Genomic DNA, 20625 nt, shown 5'->3' on the forward strand with positions numbered 1-20625 from the left:
ATCTTTGCTCCTTGAAACTTGTAAATATTGATGTCAAAATGAACACATGCCCCACAATCTAGAGTTTGATGCGTGTGTATCTAAGTGTGCACTTCTTACTGCTCTATAACATCCATAGGTTATAGGTTTGTGTCTGCTGATGTTCCTAGACTGAAATGAATGGGGACGCATGCAGAGTGGTCTCTCCAAAGAACAGCACTCTGGCTGGGGAGCTCTGTGCATGCCTCAGAGTGCTTGCCTCCCAAACAGATTGCTAATATACACACACATATATATTGCAGGCTCATTTGGGGTGTTTTTGTGAATGTCAGTTGCATGGGCACATTACTAAATAAATCTGAATATGCAGCTACTTGATTTCCATGCCACATACTTGTTATGTATGTATGTACGCATGCATGCATGCATGCATGCAATAACAGTATGTATATGGCAATTAACAAATTCTGTACATGATTGGGCTAGCATTGTAACTGCTTAATTTTGTGAGTTCTCCAGGGCAACTGAAACAATCAGGATTAAAAATTACTGATGTAATGTTGAGAACATTGCTTCACTAGGAGCTCTGTAAAAGCACGCCTGATGAAGATTAATCACCATACATATATATGGAAAGTAGTGACATCACACTTCGCACACACCATCATTCTCCGTAGGCACAGATCCAGAAAAGCTAACATGAAACCACCTGGGTGATTTATCATGAATTAAGACACAAAGTACCTCCTTTACTATTTATGTTAACTTTATTGCTTTGTGTAGTTTTGCAGTTGTGAATTTGACAGGAACTGTTGTACAATGGACCTGTATATGATCTGCAGAAGTCCTGCATTGTATCCTGCACACCTATTGGGTTGCTGTTGTAGTTTAAAGTTGTCTTCAACCTTTGCAGACCCAGGACCACCTTTAACCCAAATGTGCATGTGGACACCCACTTCTCTTTTTTACCATGTCTTCAGGGCTGTTGTGACCCATCTTAGGTCATGTTGCAACTCAGTAGTGGGTCCTGGCTAACCTGTTGAAGACAATTAATCTAGTAGATTGTTGACTGCCAGGGCCACTCCTGGACCAGCCCAGTCATAGAATCAGGGCCATTCCTACATATTTAAAAGAGGGCACATGACTATGAAACAAATCTGCATGACAAATGCATCAGCTCTGCAAGTGCGTATGTCTGTAGATTATTTATATATATGATGGGACATGAGATATGGAGCCCAGTCCAAAAGACCAGGGACATGGGCCCCTCTCTAACAATGCCCTTACGTAGAATTATTGTCAGGGAGAATCCGGAGAAGCAAGGGGCTCGGGGATGCTGTGGAGCTCTTCAACCACCCAGAGGCTCAGGAAGGGAGCTCAGACTCTGGAAGGGAGGTTGCTTTCACATCAGCACAGACAAGGAGGGAAATGAAACGTAAGGATCAAAGACGTCTCACGTGATTCCCATGCCTACTTTATTGGCGCGGGAATTGAAGGAATCCACTCCCTGAATTTAACTCAACGGGTTCGGATTCATAATTCTGAACTGTAGCTGTTTCTTGTATATATGTAATAAATACTGTAAATACCAAGCTGACCGTGCCAGAGTTACCGCGAAGGGGAGACACCACCTTTACAATTATAGAGTTGAAAAGGACCTCAACAGTCCTGAGCCCATCCCTCTGCCAATGCAGAAAGCCCATTACTACACAGCCCCTATTGAAGTTTGCCATCCAGGAGTTAAATTTTATCCAGAGTAGACTTATAGAAATTAATTGACCTAACTTGGTCATGTTCATTAATTTCAGTGGATCTACTCTGAGTAAAACAGCTGAATGCAACCTTCCCGCCAGCCTCTGCTTCAGTGAAAAAGTGTCCATTTCCTTCTGTTCTATCAACTGATGGCTCAAACTTCATCAAGTTCTTCCTAATATTTTGTCTACATTCTTTTACTTTTATTTATGGAACTGTTTCCCTAATTATAGCTTCTATATATTTGATATGTACAATATATTGCTTGTACTAATTAAATAATACAGGTTTGTTTCTTTGACAATTTGTTTGGCATCGAACCATATTATGACTGGAGTAATTTCTGGAATAGCTACCTCATAGACTTGACTGGTGCTCATGTTATGAATTTTTAGGTGCCAGTGAAGGCATTTTTCACTTCCCCAAACTTTTCAACTTATGACAGGTATGCATTCTTGCTGTTCTGAAAAGACTCGCACCAAATATCTTTTCCATTTGCAAATTCTTATGATAGCTTTATATTGATTTTATGTTGCTGGCTTTGGGGTAGGTGAGATGTGTGCTGATTTGTATTGTAGATTCATTTCTCATTTAAAAGTGAACCACCCTAACGAAACAAACACACGGTCATCTTTGAAAATGTGCAGTTCTCTGGATTTTGCAATGCAGCTCTCAAGCTGAGATGTGTAAAAAAATGCATATTCTGAGGTAAAGTGTGCATTAAAATATATATGTTAGTGGAAGCATAATAAAAAAATGAATTACATTGGGGAAATTGCTCTTAAAAATGTGTCTTAGGAGAAATTCGTACTCAAATGCTGATAAATTTCCATGAAGACTCCCCCCGCCCTTCTGAAAAACAACCATGAACTGGTGTGGAAATGTGGAAAACTTAAGATTAGAAAAATGAGAAACTTCCATCCCTACCTGCAAGTCAATTAGCGAGCGATGCCTGGCCTCCATGTTCTTTTCAAACAAAAGGTCTCTGTGAGGTCTACTTTCTCTCTTTGGGAGTTGGCAGGAGCCGCCTCAAAGCACCGTCAGGCCCAAAGCATATTGGAAGACAAAAACATCAGCCAGGACTTTTGTTAGTGGCAGCAGGCCCTCTGTTGGGGAGGGCAGAAGCTGTTAGCTATGTATTTTTATTGATTTAGGAGTTTGGATTTGGATTTGATATCCCGCATTATCACTACCCTAAGGAGTCTCAAAGCGGCTAACATTCTCCTTTCCCTTCCTCCCCCACAACAAACACTCTGTGAGGTGAGTGGGGCTGAGAGACTTCAGAGAAGTGTGACTGGCCCAAGGTCACCCAGCAGCTGCATGTGGAGGAGCGGGGACGCGAACCCGGTTCCCCAGATTACGAGGGTGGGCAGCTGTGCCCATGCTTCTGTTGCATTTTGGAACAGGGACTTTTGAGAAGCTGTTAAAAGCAATCCCCCTGAACAGGGTGTTGCAGTGCCTCAAAGTGGGAAAGGTGAAGCAGCACTCCCCCCCCCCCCCGGCGTGCCCCTCAGGTCAAAGGAGGAAGTTGGGCAAAGCTGTGAAAGTGAGGACAGGTTGATGCTGGGTGTGAAATAGAAAAGGAAATCAAGAAACTGAAATAGTGAGGAAGCATGGTAAACGTCAAGTCAAGAAAATGAGGGAGACTTTGTTATCTGTGACAGCCCATGGCACGCCCCTCCCCATGACTGACTTACAAAAAAAACCTGACTGACCAAACAAACAAACAAACAAGCAAACCTCTTTTAGCATAGCTTGTTTTATAACCCCGATTATTGCCATGTTGGGGCTTGATGAGGTGATTTTGGAGGCGAGGGATGGGGAGGCACCCATGGAAGGGTTGGAAAGGTCCATTGAGGGTGAGAAAGGTCCACTTCTCACCTTTAAATTGTGTCCCCCTCCCTCACCATTTTTGGGTGGGGGTAGAGCCTTGGGGGTTTGCTGAGCATGCCTGTCCACCTCCAATGCCTTCCCTCCCAGGGTTGTTGTGAGGATACATTATATATTATTAAAGTGTTTTGTGCATTGAAAGGGCTTTAAAAATAAATTAATAGTGAGGACAGCAGCCGTGTCATATGATAACTTTCTTTCAAAGTACAGGGTATATCCTTGGCTGTTCAGAAGATTATGGCATGCCAATATGCTGGTCATGAGGCACCTCAAACTTGACTTCAATTAAAAGTTGAGCCATATGAGAAAAGAAGCAATTTTGAGGTTCAAATTGCAGCTTGTATCGCCATTTCATTTTCATTTTATTTTTTGTATTCTTTGGCCTGGGGGCAAACAGAACCTACTCAATAGTGGGGGAGCTATACAGGCCCAACTACAAAATACACCACGAAGCGCACTTGAGTCAATTTTTCCTTGTTACACTCTTCTGTTGAGATGCTGATTGGACTTTTGTCTTGTTTAAAATGTTGTGCAAAATATACACATGGGCCTTCTGCACCTGAGTGTATACTGGTATCCATTTTTGAACTAGGATAAGTACATTCCATTCAACATGCATTCTTAATTGTTCAGGAAAATGAATCGCTAGCATGCAGGCAGAAGTTCCTCCCAACAGAACCTGAAACCTGGAAAGATGGAAGGACTCAGGCACCAAGCCATATTTTGCTGTTGTGCACTATATGAGCCCCATCCTGTTCTACACACAGACATACCCACACTGAATGGAAATACCATATATACTTGTGTATAAGCCAACATTTTCAGCATTTTTATGCTGAAAAAGCCCCCCTTGACTTATACTTGAGTGAGGGTCTCACCCAAGAGCATTTCCAGTGGCAGAGGCTGTTGTCGGCAGAGGAGGAAGAACGAGCAGCCCGAAAGCAGCCCTTTTGGGCTGCTCCTTTCTCCTCTGCCGCTGCCGCCACCAGCCTCTGCCTCTTGGTGGCACCCTAGGTAGGCAGGGGGGCGGAAGGGGCTGGGGGGGGGAGAGAAGCCCCCTCTGCCGTGTGCGCATGCATGCGGGTGGACACACACTCCGGCTCACTAGGTTTGTGGTGTGGTGAACCGGCTTATACTCGAGTCAGTAAGTTTTCCTAGTTTTTTGTGCTAAAATTAGGTGCCTTGGCTTATATTAGGGTCGGCTTATACCTGAGTATATACGATAATGTTCTGAATGGTATAGAATAATTTATTTAAACAAGATCTAACTCAAATATCCATTGTACAACTGGACTGTCCCAACTTGATGGGCAATCTGAAGCCTTGATACGGTTCTGTGGGTTCCCAATGTTTTGAGTTCTGGGTAGAAGGGCATCTTGTTACTTTGCAAGACCTGCTCAATGAACAGATGGATGTGGCAAGATTACTCCCCCCCCCCTCTCTCCCCCAAATATATTAAAACTCAAGTGCATTTAAACAAACAGTAGGTTTTTACAAAACGGCACGCTTTATTTATCTACAAGGCAGTAAGTACAGTGTCTTATAAAAAGTTAAGTGCAGGAAAAGCTGCACCTAATTCTATTAAGGCAGCAAATTCAGAATCCATTATAAGAAAAAGAAGCAACCTTCTCTTAGTACTGGGAAAAGTTTGATATGGCAGTCCAAAAGACATACATTTTTTTTTTAAAAAAATGTTTTTGTGTATGGAATCCATGTTAGGGACTATTTAGACTACATGTGAAACAAGAGTAGAAGCAGCAAGCAAGACTAGGATCTCCCAAATAGCTGGAGTTTGCATTCTATGTTGTTGCAAACCCATGAGCACACATATAGGCACATAAAATCTCCCAAGAACAGTGTTTTAAAGTATTGCTTGCAAAAAAAAAAGGGAGGGCCAGGTAGGGGGTTAAAAAGCAGTAATGTTTCCGAAGTCAGAAATGCTAGTGCATAGTTAAGTTCGCTACCCCCACCCCAGGTTTCTCTTTCGTTTATAAAGCTCTAAGGCCTTGCCCATCTACATGGTGTAAATCTGCACCAGAAAAAAATCAACCCCCCCTGCAAAACAAAAACCAACCAAACCAAAAATAGAACAAAACCCATTTGACATTTACAAAATTAAATTACTGGATAAAAAATATAATTTGTTCTCATAAAACTATGTTTCATACCGTAATAATTTTTTTAAAGCAAGCTAATTAAAAAACAACAACATACACACGTAAACAGTCTACAGTTCTAATGAGTGGAACAGTTCTTCAAACAGTATAGCTGTGTGACCATTGCCAGTCTGGATTGGCCACCAGCCTACACCTTTAGATCAGCATTTGCAGTAATGCTTTTCTTGCAGTATTTCATACCGAGACATTTGTTCAGTGACTGATGATGCTACTGATGGAGTGCCAGCTCTTCAAAGGAAGAAGGAAACCTCAGCAAGCATCCTCACTGGTACGGGAACTCATGTGGCAACTCCTCACTGAATTAATACTGGTCCATTTGATCTCCCAAAAAGTTTTTTAATATATATATAAAAAATCATTTAAAAATCACTTTTTAAAAAAGAAAGAAATCGGCATTCACATTATTAATAATTAATTGCATAAAATTCAATACCTAAGAGTTTAGGTAAGCATCATCAACAAACAGAATTATTTTCTTCCTTTTCTTTTTTTAAGTTGGGTGAGATCCAACATGAACAATATATACACATATATGCTTTTGTGACTGAATGCACTTTGTGCTGCTCCCAAATGTTGTACCACAACAACAACAACAACAACGAAAAAGGTTTTTCTCCCATGTAGAGGAACGGTAAGTCCAAATCAAGTGGAAGTGTTTTGAAAAGAAAACATAATGCTTATCGGAAGACTCTTTTTCACATGACCAGAGTTCGAGTCGAGAATGCGTTCATATGCTTGCGTGCAGGATCTGAGAAGCTCAGCTGATCCTCTGTCTTCCCACAAAATGCTGAATCCCATGTGTTGCTAAAATGCTAGAAACAAAAATAAAAAGGAATATGTTTTTTTTAGAAACTGTGGCACAATCCAGTCCTTCCTGTAAATCTGCACCTTCCCAGGGTTGGTGTTGCAGAATTGTTCTCTGTGCTCGAGTCACCTGCAAGCGTGGCATTACAGAGGACTTAAGTCATGGGGACTGCATACACACAATACCTTTAAAGCACATTCAGAGTGCATATCCCCCCACAAGAAACCCAGGAACTGCAGTTTATCCCCTTACAGAGCCACAGTTCTCAGGACCCTCAGGAAAGAACCATTGCCACAATTCTTTTTTGGAGGGGTGCTTTGAAAATTTTGGTGGCTACAGTGTTAGTCTACAAATGGGTTTGACAGACTTGCCACTGGAAGCAACATCTAGGAATGTTGTGTTGAAGCCAATCCTAGTGTTTCTGAGAGCCCCTGAGATGTAAATAGGCTTAAGAAGGGAATGAAGGAATGATGCTAAAAATATTTTCAAGCAACCCAACAGGCTTTCAGAAGCATGTTAAAAAGGGTTTAGCTGGCAGCAAGTACCATGTCAGGAGCAGCCCACCCCAGTGGAGCAGAGCCACAGCAATAGCCTCCTGGTAGTGGCATGGCTGCTTATCAGAAGAGGGCGACGGTGAGGCTGGGGCTGTTTGGGTACACGAGCAGGACTGCCAGATTGGCTCCACCCACAACCTCACTGGCCTCTCACCCAGTAAGCAGCATGGATATTGCTATCAAGGGATTGTTGCCTGGCTCTGCCCCATGAGGCAAGCTGCTCTTGCATGATGTAGAACCGGAACCGACTTTTGTTGCTTGCCTACAGCTTTCATAGCAATGCTGGCCATTGGGCTATGCTGCTTAGGGCTGGTGGGAGATGAATTCCTAGAACATCTGGAGGGCCACATGTTCCCTAGTAGACAGTTGCTGAACTTGTGGGCTGAAAGCAGTGACTGTGCCCAACTTGCATAGCCTAGTCCAAAGTGAGGGTTCACACAGACAACTCTGGACTCAAGTTAATAACTAGCTCAGTTTTTTTCAGGTAACTTCAAAAGTATGTTAGCACATAGCCGGAGGTAAATGTTCCACTGTGAAAGGTACCGGGGGGTGGGGATGGGAACCAGTCTGCTGAGAGAAACAAGTTTTTTTAGCCATAATTTAATATCGTTTTGTTTTTGTGGTATTTACAAAGATTGGAACCCCTCCTCAGTGCTGTGCTGCCCGGAGATAAACATATCTGTAACCAGGGTGGCATCTCAGTCATTTGCTTGTTCTTGAGACATGCAAAATGTCTTGGTGCCCCAAGCCAATAGGAGGGCAAAAATTTCAGCACTTTATGGAATGTGTAAATACAGATATATTTTTCTTCTTCTCCACCTCACCCCCCCTTTATGTACTATATTCCTACCAGAACTTGCAGTTTTGATGCAGCAATGTATAAACTACCACACAACACTCAATCTCTTTCAAAATTCTAAGCACTCTTATGTTAGATCACAATTCTCAGGGTGGTAATTTACACAACAGCAGGGAGGGAACAAAGGACAAGATCTTTATGGAAGAGGAATGGGGTGGGTGGGAAGAACTGTTCGAAATCCCTTGTCTCTTTGAAGAGCTTCTGTGAGCCTAAGAACATCATAAGATCCTTGCTAGACTAGGTCATCCATTTATTAATCCACCTTTTGCATTTCCACGTGATACACACTTTGGTATTCAAGCAGCTTATAAAAGTGTGACACAGGGCACCCTGTTTATTTTGCTTTCTCTGCAACATGGGCCTCTGTCTCTTCAAACCGCAGCCAAGGGCAGGTGTGACATACTTTTCACATTACAGATATGCCACCACACTGCTGCTGTTTCCTCTGCTATGATTTCAGTGAACAATCTCCACCCCTTTGGGGAACTTGGCATGCCTTGGCTAATTTCAGTCTTTGTTGTAAGCCCAACAACTCAGATCCACTCAGGGGAGAAAGCAATCACTGCTGGAATGATGGAGGTATTTTTGTAGAACAGTACATAGGCAAATATGGATCTTACTGCTGAAGGGTGTCTAGGTTAGGCATGGGGATATCTGAATCGCTTAAGCTCTGTGGAAGGGAATGACAACATTTGCCTTACACTATGGGTTCTTTGCAACTCTTTAATTTTTCTCTTTGTTGTTTAGTCTTTTAGTCATGTCCGACTCTTCGTGACCCCACGGATCAGAGCACACCACACACTCCTGTCTTCCACTGCCTCCCGCAGTTTGGTCAAACTCATGTTAGTAGCTTCGAGAACACTGTCCAGCCATCTCGTCCTCTGTCGTCCCCTTCTCCTTGTGCCCTCAATCTTTCCCAACATCAGGGTCTTTTCCAGGGAGTCTTCTCTTCTCATGAGGTGGCCAAAGTATTGGAGTCTCAGCTTCAGGATCTGTCCTTCCAGTGAGCACTCAGGGCTGATTTCCTTAAGAATGGATAGGCTTGATCTTCTTGCAGTTAATGAGTATGTTAGGAATACATTATTCTCTGGAATGTTTTGACAGTTTTATTTTGACTGTTTTTCATGTAGTGTATGTGCTCTGCAGCCTGCATTGGGTCCATTCTTCTGGTGGAAGGTGGAAATTGTTCATATAAAATAAATAAATTATATTCTGAAGTAAAACAGAAAGTGATAGGCAGATGCTCTTGTGTGGCTGCGTCTTCTTCTCATGATAAGGGACCATATGAACAGTAACTCACTTCCATTATCTTAAACATGCAGAAGTGGGTAGGGATCAGAATTCATTGACAGCATACAGTGACCTGATAGTAACCAGAGACAGTCACACCCTATGGCTTACCACAATTCTCTCTCTGTGTGTAAACAAAGGCTGGGCAGTCACCTCTGAAAATACTCTGGATGGTGCTCTCCCTTACATGGTCCCTGTGCGTAGCGGTGGAGGGAGATAATCCCTTTCCAATCTGCTTGAGAGCACCTCTCTTACTTCCAACACCCTTGGTGCATCAGCTAGTATTCGAACAGGGTTACTTGCATCAAACCCAACATGCATAGGCCCAAATGGCACCTCTAGTGCCATAAAAGAACATTGATATGGGGGGGAGGGCATTGCCCAGACCTCTGGTCTGCCAGTTTTAGAAGGTGGTTTCACAGACATACACAAAAGTTTTCAGAAATGAAAAAGCTCCACTTCCATACTTGGTACATATATACAAACACAAAACAGGCACACATTTCTGGACAGGGGTGTGTGAGGCTGGTGCTCAGCAGCAGCAGCAGCATCATCTTCCAATGCATCTCATCCCCTTGCAAGAACTTTTGTGGGATGTGAGTGTTAATAACCCAGTTGCACCTCTGCCTCCCCCTCAAGATGCTCCACTCATCAGCAATGGCCACTTCCCACATGCTGTACCTCTCACAAGCTGCCACAGGACAAATTTCTCATTACCATCCGTGAGACAGTGCTGCACGAAACACCAATGTACAACCCAACAATGCTTGCCATGTGACTCCTGTTCCATTGGTTTTATGTATGGCTACTTTTTGCTAGCTTGTGCCAGCGGGCTCTGAGTGTATTATTAAAGGCAATTTAGCCCCAAACCAGGAAAAAATCATTAGCTGGCTACATGTTTCGGATCAGGTCTCTGGATTATATGAGTCTGTTATGTTTGGTACTAATCCACGGCAAATACTGCTAAAGCAATCAATTTGTTCTTTCACATCAGATTTTAAAAGTTAACAGTTTCCAAAGCTACTTCAAAAGTTAAAATTGTGGGTAAGAAAGGCAACTTCCATACAGTATATTTATGCCACGTTGATATATAATTATCAAGCCATGGTGTATTTTCAGCTGTGTCACTCTTGGTTCATTTTGCCACATCAGTAATCCTACAAGAACATCCTTCTTCTAGCAAGGCAATTATCTCACTTATCCTGTAACCTGCCTTCTGTTGCCCCAGGGAAGAGTGAACAGTAAACAGATTGTCAAAGCTTTAACTGGGCTATCCAGTTAAAGCACTTTAAAGGAAAGTGACCCCTCTAGGGAAAAGAGAGAAACAAGGCAAGGCTGTGCCAAGGTGCTTTCCTTCAGTCACACACTGTAAAGACTGATTCACACATTATGCTTTCTTGTAAGTAGGAAGCACTCAAGGGAAGGAAAGTGGGAATAAGTAATACAGTGAACTCTCAAGTGACTGGGGCGCACGTGCTATATTCTGGGGGTCATGCCTCAAGCCAAAATCACATATAGTCAAAACATATTTGGTAGGTGGGAGTGACATATTTTTTTTTAAGGACACCTTCCCCCTTTATAATAGCAAAGTGCGTAAAGGTTTGGTTTCTGAATCCCAAAACAAATATTATACAATTTATACCAATGGTTGTGAATTCCCCATTCAAGATGGTGGTTTCCACTTGGATTGAAATTTAGGAATCACTTTTTAATTGGAGTTGGATTTTACCTCAGGCCAACATAAACATTTGGTTCACTGAAGTCTGCTGTGATTAGTGCATTGTCTTCAGCCACTCTGTACTTGAACAGATGCAAATGAGCAGAACACTGACCTGATTGTTTTACAATGAAGCACTCTTCTGAAAACAAAATGGTTGCCGACTAGGCTTCCTGAAGTCAACAGCAAGGCTACTAACAAACGTTCAGGGTTGTATTCATAGTGAGACTGATAGCTATCCTTTCTCCTCAGTAATTTTTAAGGGGCCACAGCCTGCAATCCATTTATTAACTCAGGGCTTGTTCTGCAGCAATATTTTCCAAATTTTAGGTGGGAAAAAATGATCTGTAGTTTCATGGAAGCTTTACCCAGGGAAGAATCCCACCACACACCACAATATGATTACTTTGATGTCAAAATAACCCCTGCACAAAGAGCATCCTAAAGGCAACAGACACAACCGGGAACTCAAAGCTAGCAACCATTATCGTTCAGCGTAGCGATGTTGCAGCAGACCACACAGTCATATGGTCAAAATACCCCCCCCCCCCCCGTTTGTTGTTACAAGGTTAATATGAATGGGCCTACTGGAGCAAGTGGGAGGATAAACCTACAGAATGAGAATGAGAAAATGTTCTTATGCTCTTCCTCTGCACTTGCCTCCTGAATGACAATCTCCGATTGCCTCTTTGAGTAGGAGGGAAGGTGACTTCTCCCAGTGTACACACAATCTTTTACTGAGTTTGCACATCTAAGGATCAGAACAACTTTTGAAAAGTGACAACCCCAAGGTTCATGACTGGAACAGGGAGAAAGCTCATTCACCAGCCATTTATCAATTCCGTGGTAATGAAAGTCGAATGCAAAATTCTAGTTAAGGTAATAAGCCAATTCTACTTCATTTACTCAGAGCAAATGCTATTTGCTTAAGGAGTAATAAAAGATTTTAAATATTTTGTTGGCTCAGCTCTATAGAAGTAGATGCTCTAATGCTCTTGTCTAGAAGGGGATTATTACCATATGAGCCACTGCTGTACTATTTATCTTTGCAGCTTCACAAGACAGTGGAAAGATACAATACTGTATGTCTGCAAGTCACATATTCACTACTGTGGTGTGTTTTTTCCTGGTGTGTGGAGCTGTCCTCCATTATTTCATAGATAGTGTCGTAAACGCAACAAACTGATCTCTCTCAAGTGCACTTTTACTGGGAAACAATAGCTGGAGAGGCCTGGTGCACTTTTGCTCTCTGCCTGTGGGCTTCCCATGGGTTTTTGGTTTGCCACGACTAGGAACAGAATGCAGGCCAAGGAGAATCTTCAGCATGATCCAGCAGGGCTCTATTACAGCTAAAAACCTTTTGCATTAGTAACTAACCTTACCTTCTTCATAGCTAAACACAGGAAGCAACCTTACACTGGGCCAGACCATTGAAGCTTCTAGCTATTTTGTCTATTCTGCAATGGCTCTCCAAGGTTTCAGAGAGATGCCTTTCCCAGCCTTAGCCCACCTTTGTCATGGGAGATAAAAGGGTCTGAACTTGAGATCTTCTGCATGCAAAGCAGATAAATGTCCTACCACTGAAATCAAGGCCCTTCTATAGGCTTGGCAACTTTTCCTTCCCACCCTTCTGTCAAAATCTTGATTTTCCATTGAACTGTAAAAGAGCATGCTTCACTGCTACAAAAATGAAGTCTGTAATGGCAATAGGAGGGAATAACATCTGTGTCTTCCATTCTGTTTACATTTTGACAAACCATTTTTTTCCAGGTTGCAGAAAAAAGAATGCCACCTTTGAACCAGCGTACCAAAATGTCAGGTCAGCTCTTCTGCTTTCCTTACAGCTTTTTTCATTGAATTTTATAGTCAGCAAACAATACTGCATCCAATAGTAATCTAGAAATATGTACTATTATTGTGCAAGGCACCATCGTATACTGCAAATAATTTTTAAAAGCGAATTTACCTGAAGTGGGCTAACTGATGACCTATTTCTATGTAATGCAAATAATTTATGAGTATTGTCCTCTTCTTCTGATGCAGGCATCTTTAAACCAGAACTGGTAAGTAGATTCTGATGAAACAATAAAAAATTAGAGGTAATTGAAAAGGAAGAATGAATGAATATGCTGAATACATTATTTCAATGATTTAATTTCAGTCATTTAAAACAGTAATTTGGGTACAAGATGTTGCTAGGCATTGTCACAGCCTGATCCTAGAACAATCACTTGGAAGGAAGTTCCAATGTGTGCATTTCTGAATTGGCAATTGTGGTGAGGTCATATAACCAAGTCTGATTGGTTATACCGAGTCATGACATTACATACACAACGTGAAAAAGAGACAGTTAAAAGGGAGATGTTGTTTTGGAGCAGCTGCTGAGAGAGGCAACAAGTACTGTATCAGCGAACAGGCAGAAATGATAAATAATGGCCTGGGTGTTTTCAGAGAACATCTCACCCTCCAGAAACACCAAACTGCATGCCCTTGTTGAGCATTAAGCCCCTTTCAACTCAGCAGAATGTGGGAAATTGTAGCAAAATGTAACTGGCAAGCTTAGGGCTAGTTAATGCATGAAGGGATTGAGACCACAGAACTCTATTCGTAGACTCGGGTCACGCTCCCTCACCTCCAGTGAAGAAGGAAGTGACCCTTCCTTTGTTTGGTCTCTTCCACCATGTGAAACTGACCAGGCAACATTGGTCCGGACTTGACCAATTTGAGCCCAGACTGTGTGCTCAGAAATATTTTTCTGTATTTTGTAACCCAATAATTTTCTACCTGTGTTCTTCTTGCTGCTGCATGGAATAACTCATGAATCTGACCTTTGGAGTTTGTAAGTAAAGCATTTAAACTTACTACCAGTGTGGTCGGTTCATTGTGAGAGGGTTAGAGAAGGGAAGCACTGTAAGACGACTAAACAGGATATTGAAAGGGTCTAACAGCTTATATACCTCACACTTCACTGAGCTGCATGATTCTGTGATTTTAAGGCTCTCTCTTGCTGGAGAGTGTGTTTAGTTCTGTGCTTTGGATCTAGGGATCTAGCTAATTCTTTATTAACTCATCCCACAAAGGTGATTTATCTATATCTATATTCTCCACACACAGAACATACTTAGTTCTGATTAAAGAAGCATAGGATAGGGCTGTCAGATTCTTAAAAGAGAAATCATAGTGATGTAAGGTTTATTTTCAGCAAACTACTTAAGCTAAGCTTAACGTAAACAGCTAAGCAGCACACTGCATTGAAAGGATCAGAATGACATGCATGCTAAAGTGGGAATTTCCTTGTCCTTTAGTTGACAGTATTAACATGCAGTCTGACTCACACAGCCCAGTAAAACTGAAAACACGCAAGGCTAAATCTGGTACCAGTCACTTTAAGGGAACAGTGAGAAATAAAATTTAAATAGCAGTAAATCGGCTTAAGTACAAGTATGTAGCAATTGGACTATGTTGTGTTCTAATCCCATTTATATTAAAAATGAAATTATGCCATTTACAAAGGGTTTTGGGCAAAGAAAGTAAACATTTCACTGATTCCACTGACTTCAGCAAACACTTCAGTGATCCAATTATGAGCAGAACTTTGGCTCAGCTTTTTACACAACCTAAAGTGCACTCTGTACCAGCACAGTTATTTTGTATATACAATATAAAGAAAAACTGGTGAACTTAAGGTGAAAAATGTTTTGGCACAATCCAGCCCAAATTAAGTGCATATATATAATGATTTTCAAACCAAAGTTAAGCGTTTTAGTGTCCTGTTCATTACAATGGGAATATTAAACATGCCTTTAGTTAAAAAGAAGATTTCCACGTGCGTATTGTAGGCTGTACATTTTTTTACTATTTGAATTTCAGAAGGGGGTGGGGGAAAAAGGCTTTAGCAACAAGTGGCTCTACCTAAGGCATTTTCTCTGGGGAAAGGTTTTCCAACCCTTTCCTGCAGAATTACCCATTTTGCAGACAAATCAGCCCACACAGCAGCCTGGTGACATGGTCAGAGGAAACATCTTGGTGAGACAGATGTGGCTCCTGAGCTGTATCTGCTTGTTTACCACAGCTTCCAAATATGCCATGTCACAAAAAGCGCAAGATTCATAGCTTAATACATACCGGCACATCTTCCCCAGTGGACACATGTGTGAACAGCTGTGTGTTCAGCCCTTCCGCTTCCCAATGGTTTGAGGAAAAGAAGTTTCCTGCTTTGCCTGTTGGAGACTCTACCTATAAGCAGAAAGCAGAGCAATGTTTCAAATATCAACAACTGACTTACTTTATCCCTATTTAGCAGAACCTGTAACTGTTATTTCCAGATAAAGTTGGCCTACATCGCAATTTAGCTTTGTCAGTGTATCTTAGTTCTTGAAAAGTCACTCTCTGTATGACATAACATTAAGTTCTGACATTCAGGATTAATTCAATTTAAAAAAACAATTTAAACAATAATTTAAGCTGCTGGAAATCTAGACCGCAACTAAGTTCTTAGTGGGGCCATCAATGAAAAATTGTAGTCTTTTTACATTATGTAAAAGATTTGCAAGGCTTCACTGATTAACTTTCTTGTTTCTGAGAATTCCACTAAAGCCAGAGAGTATGAAATTTTTGAAATTAATGGTTTACAAGGCTCGACATAGTTTGTTGTATGTAAGGACCAGGATAATCTATTCTCAACATATAAAAATCAGGCACCAATTGTATACTTTTTGCTGTGGAAGCAATGGCCTTCTCTGAAAGACAGAAATGACAGGACAGTAGGCCCACAACTTATGCAGGCGTTACATTCCAGGGATCTCACCCAAAACCAAAATGGAGTATAGTCAAAACCCATTAAGTTCAATGGAGGATAGATGGCCAAAGTCGCCCCCTTTTTATTATTTGCCATGCGCATGAAGCTGAATGCGCACAAGTTAACTGCATGCAAGTGGCAGGCTTACTGTACTGTTTCTGTGACATATTATGGTTCACCTAATATGTTTGCTTACAAATATTTAAGATTGAGGAAATATTTGAACAATCTGATCCAGGTCCTAATGATCTTTAAAATTAAAACATGGCAAAATTGGCTTCTTGCCAGAGTAAGTGAATCAATTTAAGACACTTCTGGGCAATGTGAGCCCAGTTTTAAGTGGTCTTAGATAAATATTGTTTAACTTGCCTCCTGTTTGATTTTCTTCAACAAAGGGGATCCATTTTCACATATGCCAGAAGCAATGTCAGTTTCATTGGACTCTTGTTTGATAACATCTTGCAGATCATCTACAAGGTGAGCTGGTGTCTGAGGCTAAAAACGAAAAATAAGTATGCAATGAAACAACACAAAACACTTCGTATCATCCTCATATAAATCCAATTTTTATCACAGTTTCCCCCCCTTCTTACCAGCATTTTCAAGGGTCCATATTTGAATTCTTGAGCTGCGAGTGCATTTTTAAATGGAGTTGGTGTTCTTGGAGAGCTCTCCAATATTGATCTTTTGATAGCTGGAGTTCTGAAGCTGAGTCCACAAAAGGGGGGTGGGGGGAAGAGAAATTAGGAAGTAGTTTGAATCTTTTTGCTGAAATCCTAGTTTAGAGTAGTGTCACATTGAAAGGTTGACTTGTGTACTGCAAAATTCTATGTTCTAAACAGCCATGCGCACTATGGGGATAATAATGAGGGCATGTATTTCAGGGGTGCTGTGGGCACTGCTGAAATAATGTCCACAAACCGCTTCAAGCACTTAGGAATAATGATGGCGGATGCAGAGTGCAATTTGGTTGGCTTTAAAAGAGGACTGGACAAATTCATGGATGATATGGCTAACAGTGGCTACAGCTGGAGGCAGAATTCTTATGAACACGTTGCTGGAAACTACAGGAGAGGTCTTCTGCTCAGGTCCCACTTGTAGGTTTCCCACTGTGGGAACAAGATACTGGGCCACTGGCCTAACCTAGCAGGATTTGCTTTTGTTCTAATTATATGTGCCCAGAAGGACATCCACTATAAGATGGTAGGAACAACTGACCTAGTGGCCACCATACTAGTTCAAAAGCTGCCCTACACATCTGGCCTCATTCATGTCAATGGAAGGAGCAGCTCCAAATGGACAATGCCGAGCTGCCCTCCACTGAAATGAATGGGATGCTTACTTACAGAGAAGCACTGTCTACCCAACCAAAACCCAACAAACTCTGGATCAGGGTGAAAGAAATCAAGATGCATGTTCGTAGCCTATTTTAGCTGTTATAGTAATATGGCAAAAGTGCATTTAAAAAATAATAATAAAGCAAGAGAAATTACATATTATTCTCCTTCTGTATCTTAAATGCTTGGTCTCTGTGAAGAGGTGCTGTAACAGTGAGTTTATGAGCACAGAGGGGAGTGGAAGTTAAAGTTGGATTGTCCAGGTCCAGGCTTTCTTGGCTTGATGAGGTGTTCAAGAACTGCAAATATTTAAAAAAGAGAGGGAATCTCAGTTAACAGGAGTGCTTCTTCCACGAACTTACAGTGAAACTGTATCAACAGCAGCGTCATGTTGTGTGGCAGTGAGTATTTTGGTTGCGATGCTCCCAAAGTAAAGTTTCACATTTCTAGTGTTTGGCCTACACAAATATATTCCTTTGGTTTTGTTACAAGATTATTTATAGAAACAAGTATTTGTTTTACCTCACTGAGTTTATTTGTCTTTGCAAAGAATGTCTAATAATATGAAAGAACCTTGGAGCTTGGTTCATGAGAGGTACTGGGTGACGTCTGCCTAGGTCATGAGCAGAGTACAGCCAATGAAATTTATGGACTTGACTTCAATTATTTCAACGGGTCCACTCCAAATAAGTAAAGATACCACCCACTGAACCTTGTACCATGAAATATGGCAACTAGATTGTTTTAAAAAATTAAATGTTCCTATTTTATCCATTAAAACTGATTGTTTTACTTTCACAGAACAGAAAGTAAAAGTTGCAGAGATTTTCAAAATTACTACTTTGATGTAAATATTTAATTTGCTGAAAAAGGGCTGCTACTGCAGAATTTAGGAAATAAACTTCATTAGCAGTAATGACTGTCATTAACTCAACATGTTGTTGTTTCAAAATCTACATGGTTAAGCAGAAGTCCACAAGCCACTTAAACCAATTCACGTACTCTTAATCTGTTTAGTCCATTCAATGAGATGCATATACCTTAAATATATCAAGTAGTTTGTAACTCACACCTTACTGTTCAAAAATGTTTTCAAAGAATCATTTATTTTAAATCACTTGTTAGTTTGCAACATAATTTGGACACCATTGTCTGTTTAGTGTAAATTTAGGGAGTCAGTGAACCCAAATGTGCAAAGTATGGGGTAAGAAAAAATAGTTACAGGAAACAGAAATGTTAAATTCTGATAGCTGAAGGAATGACAAGCAAGAGCAAAGCAAACAAACCGCTACCCCCTTGAAAACCACCAAGAATAAGACACACAAGAGAAAAGCAAATTTATCAGTTAGATTGTTGGCAGTCTAAACTCCATGGTGAAGAGTAAGCTATGAACAAATTCAAAATTGGAGAGCAATCAGTGAGTGCAACAGGAATTAGTCATTCGTTCCAATGATTAGTTCTCCTATGTTGTTAACACCTTGCTGACTTTTGAGGATTAGTAAAATCTGTGCAGAAATCTTGCTCTACCTGCGAGGGAGAGAATGACAGGCTTTTGACAGGGGAGCGCTTAGGAGTTGAGCTCCTGACATCAGCAAGTATGAAGGACTTATGGCCACTGGCTAAGTGGCTGGGATGCCCTCTCTTTGTGCGCAGAAACACCAACGGAGCTGTGCCACATTTTGAGCCAGCCAAGGACTTGGGCAAGGCAAGGGAATCCTGACTCAACATGGCTTTGCTCAGGTTTGAGAGAGGGTGTCCTTCGGGCCTACATGCACTGGCCTCTGTTTGCTGAAGCTGTGGGGCTTTGGCAGAGGGAGCTCGGCTAGGCGAGGTGTCTGCTTCTTCAGAGAATTCAAAACTGCTGAGATCACCCCATGATGAAGGATCCTAAAAACAATGGGGGAAGTCACGAATCTATGAGACAGTGTACGATGCCCTCTCATTGAAAAAAAAAAAAGTATAGCACTAACATAACAACTTTAGTAAACGAGAAACAAAGTAAAGGAGCCACTGTTCCTCATTTTTAAGTCATTTTGACCCAGTTTCAGTCTTTCCCAAATGAAAACTATCCTAATGGTGGATTCCTAAAAGAAGCAACTCTCCCCCTCCCTTACCACTCTGTTACAGTCTGTGACCCATCTGCTTTATTAAGGAGGTAGGATTCTTAAGTGAAAAGGATACAGTCAAGCAGGTGATGCTGTCATAATGAATATGTTTTGCCAAACGTTTGGTTTCAGCCCATACTTTTTAAAGAGCCCTATGTCAGTCTTAGAATTTCTACACGAAAGACTTAGAATCTTCAAAAATGACGTGTGATTTCTTGAAGTTTTTGTAGAAGAAAATCATGAATGCAATGTGTGTTTCACAAAAAAGGAGGGATCCAGGAAGGTACACAGAAGTGTACAGTCACTTGAAATGGAACTAAAAATACACATAGAGTTGTGTGTGTTTTGTAATGTACAGTATGAATTCACTGTTAAAAGGCACAACATATTTAGGAATAATTTTAAATATGCCAGCTCACTTAGAATAAATTTATCCTTTGCAGGTTAATATATAAGCAACCTGAAAACACTAACAATAATGATTCTATACACGCATGTTACGTGCAAATGTTTACCTGCGCTTGATAAATTTTGGGAGCCCACAAACAACAAGCTACGGCTAAATGCTCGGATCCTACCACTGTTATTCAGAAATAAGAGCCCATCTATTTAAATGAGACTTACTTCCAAGTAAGCTTGCATAGGCCTGGGTTATAAGTTGTAAATGTGCAGCAAAAAACAAAACAAAAACCAACTGTACTAAAGGTGGCCCTGGTGAAAGTTTACCCTGGATATGGGATTATTCAGCAACAAAGCAAACAAGACAGACAGAATGTAAGAAAACAAACTGATATAGAAATAGCATATGACTCCAGTCCTTATACCAGCCACACCTTAGAGGATGACCATTCTACTTACGGAATCTATCAGCTGAAGCGTTTCCGCAAATTCTAAGAGATTCTTAACATTATCCAGGAAGTTACTCTGGTGAACAATCATGCACCTTGCAGGGGATGCACTTTCTTCCGGCAAGCAGCCATGATCCACTGGTGGAGATGGAATACAGTGATGATGCTCCCCCAAAGAGGAAATGGGCGCACTATTACCACTAGTTCTGGTACTGTCTGCAATTGCGGTGCTGTGCCATCCTGGGTAATCTGACGTGTGGTTCTGTGTCTAAAGGAAGGGGGGGAGGTAAAGAGGGTGCGAGAAAAAAGAGGCAGAAGGAACTTAGGAAAGAAATTGCACAAGGTATCGGATGGCTGTTGAAGGAAAAGATAAAAGTAGTTGCATCATCTAAGCACTTAATGCCCATGAAACAGTTGTCAAGATGTTTCCTTTCATCAGTGCAGCAAGAGCTTGTTTGAAAGGGTAATAAATTTATAGCTTTCATTTTGGCATTACCTCATCTTGTGCAACAAC

At 41.3% G+C, this 20625-nt stretch overlaps 1 protein-coding gene and 1 long non-coding RNA gene across 6 annotated transcripts in view; both read right to left on the minus strand.

Annotated features, from left to right (window-relative positions):
- The window catches only part of LOC310675071, a 73646-nt gene extending 70269 nt beyond the window's left edge, over positions 1 to 3377 (minus strand). For both annotated transcript variants that reach the window (XR_014509918.1, XR_014509919.1), the window contains exon 1: positions 2659 to 3377. This is a non-coding gene — a long non-coding RNA (uncharacterized lncRNA). The remainder of the gene's footprint in view (positions 1 to 2658) is intronic.
- Positions 3378 to 5109: 1732 nt separating this feature from the next.
- Positions 5110 to 20625, minus strand: part of MYB (MYB proto-oncogene, transcription factor) — a 36545-nt gene continuing 21029 nt past the window's right edge. For 2 of the 4 annotated variants that reach the window (XM_083434863.1, XM_083434864.1), the window contains 7 exons: positions 20122 to 20379; positions 17315 to 17457; positions 16415 to 16529; positions 16191 to 16316; positions 15149 to 15259; positions 12990 to 13097; positions 5110 to 6610 (listed from right to left, as the gene is read on the minus strand). In XM_083434863.1, the coding sequence (XP_083290989.1) occupies positions 6494 to 6610; positions 12990 to 13097; positions 15149 to 15259; positions 16191 to 16316; positions 16415 to 16529; positions 17315 to 17457; positions 20122 to 20379 (978 nt within the window). In that variant the 3' untranslated portion in view covers positions 5110 to 6493. Of the gene's footprint in view, positions 6611 to 12989; positions 13098 to 15148; positions 15260 to 16186; positions 16317 to 16414; positions 16530 to 17314; positions 17458 to 18685; positions 19046 to 20121; positions 20380 to 20625 lie in introns of all 4 variants that reach the window. The other 2 variants (XM_083434861.1, XM_083434862.1) reach the window with 2 other exon arrangements.

Source organism: Podarcis tiliguerta (genome assembly GCF_965153285.1).
Source record: "Podarcis tiliguerta genome assembly, chromosome: 3".
Classification (NCBI taxonomy): Eukaryota; Metazoa; Chordata; class Lepidosauria; order Squamata; family Lacertidae; genus Podarcis; species Podarcis tiliguerta.